Source organism: Ceratina calcarata, unplaced genomic scaffold (assembly GCF_001652005.2).
Source record: "Ceratina calcarata isolate Rehan_Ccalc_2016 unplaced genomic scaffold, ASM165200v1 scaffold961, whole genome shotgun sequence".
In the NCBI taxonomy this organism is placed as follows: domain Eukaryota; kingdom Metazoa; phylum Arthropoda; class Insecta; order Hymenoptera; family Apidae; genus Ceratina; species Ceratina calcarata.
Genome location: NW_017181021.1, coordinates 12,567 through 16,598, shown reverse-complemented (window position 1 = coordinate 16,598; position 4,032 = coordinate 12,567). Strand labels below are relative to the sequence as shown.

General features: G+C 35.5%; 1 protein-coding gene across 1 annotated transcript in view; it reads right to left on the bottom strand.

Annotated features, from left to right (window-relative positions):
• Positions 1 to 1,738: 1,738 nt before the first annotated feature.
• Positions 1,739 to 4,032, bottom strand: part of LOC108631783 (serine proteinase stubble-like) — a 5,649-nt gene continuing 3,355 nt past the window's right edge. The window contains exons 5-11 of the mRNA XM_026819143.1: positions 3,437 to 3,643; positions 3,245 to 3,323; positions 3,002 to 3,170; positions 2,678 to 2,883; positions 2,348 to 2,559; positions 2,074 to 2,131; positions 1,739 to 1,945 (exon numbers count right to left, since the gene is read on the bottom strand). Of these exons, the coding sequence (XP_026674944.1) occupies positions 1,824 to 1,945; positions 2,074 to 2,131; positions 2,348 to 2,559; positions 2,678 to 2,883; positions 3,002 to 3,170; positions 3,245 to 3,323; positions 3,437 to 3,643 (1,053 nt within the window). The 3' untranslated portion in view covers positions 1,739 to 1,823. The remainder of the gene's footprint in view (positions 1,946 to 2,073; positions 2,132 to 2,347; positions 2,560 to 2,677; positions 2,884 to 3,001; positions 3,171 to 3,244; positions 3,324 to 3,436; positions 3,644 to 4,032) is intronic.

Below are 4,032 nucleotides of genomic sequence, written 5' to 3'. Positions count from 1 at the left end.
ATCATATACACGCAGTACATCCTCGCTGAATGCTCCCAGTTTATTCTCACGATCAACGAAAATTTCTATGAGCATTTAGCGAAAAAATACTGCAACATGTCTTTTATATATGTATATCTAAAATCATTGTTTTGTCATTAGATCCGAATGAGGGACTCGATCAAGCTTCCGTTACAGAAGCTGATTCGGAACAGGGTGTACCCGAGCCGTCTGAGCAACGAGACTTCACGTCTCGTTATCACTCTATAAGAACGGACGATGAGTCACATTTTTTTACTTATTTCACTATCGTGTCTCTACTTTCTGTGGCTGCCTACGTCGGTTATCATAATAAACAGAAGGTAAAGAGTTATAATCGAATTTTTAAGTTCCATTTGTATTTTATTGAAGTCGTTTTTAACTTTAATATCTCGATGTTATAGATATTGGCTATTGTGTTGGAAGGGCGTAGGTCACGCAACAACCGAGGTAGACGACGACCAAGCACTGCTAATTATCGTAAATTAGATTGTACTTTAGAAGAAGCAGTTACGTCGCAATGTAATGCAAATGTTACCCATGTTATATATTAATGCATGTAATGTACCGGGTATTTCGAACCAATTGTAAAATAGCACTCGTGTAACATATTTTATATTCAATTATACTTCCATTGTAATATGAGTTTATTTTTAATAATCTAATCGTTTGTTAGTGTTTTATTAATCGTGATCAAACTAAATTCCACTATTAACATTACCATTAATTGAGATAGCGATACTTTGCTTCTTACGATTTTATGTTTAGTTTATTTTCTAGTAAATATTGGATTTTTGAAATGTTTTCTTATCATATCACAGTAAAGTACATACATATTAATGAGAGTTAGAAATAGGAATTTAACTAATTCGTGAGTTATTACTAAGTTAATCAATATCGTAATCTCTTTTAATTAAGAATCGTATAAAACGAATATGTTTTGAAGTATATAAAAATGCTTATTTAATTCTACAGAAAACACTATTTAGCATATTCAATATAATTTGCAGTTGTTCATATGTCTTCATTTTTAAGTTCATTTCTTTCACTAAATCGTGATGACACGGATAGTGTTTGTTTCAGAATAGCAAACGATCAATGTAAATATCAAATACAGCTTATTGAAGTAATATTACTATACTGGCGAACAAGATGTTATTCGAGGAGTACTTAAATTTACGTATTAATTTTTAAGAGAGGACAAAGCCACTTTTGGTGAACATTTCTTTTCATATTTATTTATTTTCATTAATTTTTCCTGTTTCGCAACAGAAGGTGAATCGCATAATAAATAACAGTAAAATTATATGACAGATCATTACAGATAGTTCCTTCAACGACATATTGTATATTGCAGCATTAATACAACTTTTATTTTTGGTATAGACGACTGGACGTCATATCCGAAAACAGAATGTTTTCGTACATTCATCGGTCGTCGTTCACGAGATTAACTCGAAAAATGTTGGAGCAATACAATTATTGTTACTTATGTGTACATGTCTGTATTACGTAGATTTAAGTAAATCGTGCACAAAATACACATGTGTATGTTCATCCATACGTGTATGTGACATCGAGCCCAGACCATTTAAATGATCCTTCATTCTATGTACATTGATTAAAAATTATCAAATGATCGCGAATACCGTCCACTTGTACACGGATATGTTACAATAATATTGTAAGTTTCGACGTTGAATGCGTATAATAAATTTCGTACAACAAAACGCGAATGCTGTTTTCATTTTATTTACCCTTCCCAAGAATAGTGTTTATAATAAAATTCGTTAGAACGCGTTTTGTCATTTTGGACAGTAGCACGCATCTTTGGTCTGTTGTAGTATCCAATTTAAATGCGGTCCGACTCTCGTGAATACCGAGACTGCGGGACTGCGATCACATTTGTTAACATCTGAGATGATGCCTGCGATGAAGCTTTTATTATTATTTCAATATTCTAAGATATACACAGTTTCCTCTACAACTTATATGAACATATAATATTTATAATGTATGAAAATTTGGAGATTCTATTATTTTGAATATACATACCGATTAGATCATAAACACCAACGTACGAACGATATTGTACGGAAGATCCGTCGTCATTCTAAAAAGTACATTTATCTATTCAATACCTTCGTCCTTATTTAAAATGTAATCGAAAAAAGAAGTAATTTTAGTTTTAAATTAATTCTGATTTATTATTTGGACAGCCTCAGTAAATCTTTAATCGTTATAATCTCGCATTGAGGAGAATTTCAAAAATAGAAGGACAGAAAAAGTGTAACTAATAAAAAGTAACAGTAGGAATGATTTAATGTACCTCGCACACAATAGAACTTCCGCCTAGTATGCCAGCGCATCCGGAATCGTTGTGGAAATTCATAAGATTAATTCCCGACCTTATGCATTCATTGTAACCCAAAATCGGAAGGCCCAATTTTCGTGGTCGACAAGTTTGATTCTTGTTTCTGTCCTCTGTATTTCCCACTGTCCATCCAACCAGCGTTCCGACTTGCCCGAGATACGTTGAACCTAAAGATGACCTCCATTTAATAATTCTTCATATTTAATAATTACATTTGGAATAACTACACATAATATTATCATCGGACTATATTTTATAGATTATATGTATAATAAAATGCAATACCTGGATTTGGCATACAAATGGGCGATATCCTTCTGTTGAATTTAATTGTCTGACTCAATTTAATTAACGCTAAGTTATGAGCATGAGACTCCGGATTATATTCTGGGTAAAGGATTAAGGATTCGACGCTAACCGTCGTCGAGGATACGTCCAGATTGCATCGATCATATTCTCCAAGGGATACCTTTATCTCTGGTGCCGTGGCACTGCGATGAAAATAAATGATACAATATACCTATAGAGCTGAGAATTAAAATAATCGAACAAGTATTTATAAAAAATTTTTGATTATATTATTTTAATGTTCAGTTATTATTCACGTACCCGAGAAGTTGGCTCGCGGACGATAGCACGTAACGATCGTTTATCAGGACTCCGCTTAGAAGCAACTGCGATCTCACGTGAATGTTCGCAAGCCATGGGAACTCGTGCGGTATTGTATATTCTCCACCGAGGAATCGTGCTTCACCGACCCGATTTGGTCGTCCACAAACTATAAAAAGAAACAACGAAATGACGTAGAGAATATAATAATCTAATTTTCATGATACCAAAGCGATCACTCACGACAATTGCCACAAGTTTTGAATCTGCCGAATAGGAAGTCTAGAACGCCGCGCGTTTCTCTCAAATCGTCGCTCGTTTCCTAATAAAAACACGTAAAATTGTTCATCAAATATTTGAATTATTTCTGACAGGGCAAACGATAAATTCAATAAATGAGAAATCGTAACGCGACAGGAATAGGCAATCGCTTACGGAGAAGCCGGCTTCGTCGCAACGAATCGATTTCGGCGCGAAGGTGAACAGGAGACCGCAGACGAGGCATTTCAGGAAGTTTTGCGGCTTCATGGCTTTTCGCGCGACTGTCAAAACGGTACTGGGCCCCGTTCGATCAGTCGGTTTCTCTTGTATAGCGGTATTATCGTTACCCGCATCTCTTCGAGAGTCCAAAGGCTTTTTCGTCTTAAACCGATTTCTGCGCCGAGCCCAGGGACCGACGATTTTATTTTTTCTCGTTTCGTTTTCGTCCGGTCGGAAACCGGTCGCGATCTGGTACCGTTAGACGCGAAACGAAGGACCGACACGTGAATATGCGATGCGTTTGACACGTGTAGTGGCCCCATCGTTCGTATGACCCGATTCGCCTTGACATCGAATGCGAACGTGTATCGACATATCTTACCATGCTTGGAAAGCTGCATTGACACTTGACACGTGAAAGCATTGCATTCTGTACGTATACACACACACACGTTATAGTATATATAATTTTTGCATAAATTATACTAGTAGTACAATTATTTTTACCAATTACCATATTTTTAAGTAGAAAAAATAAGAAATTTCATTCA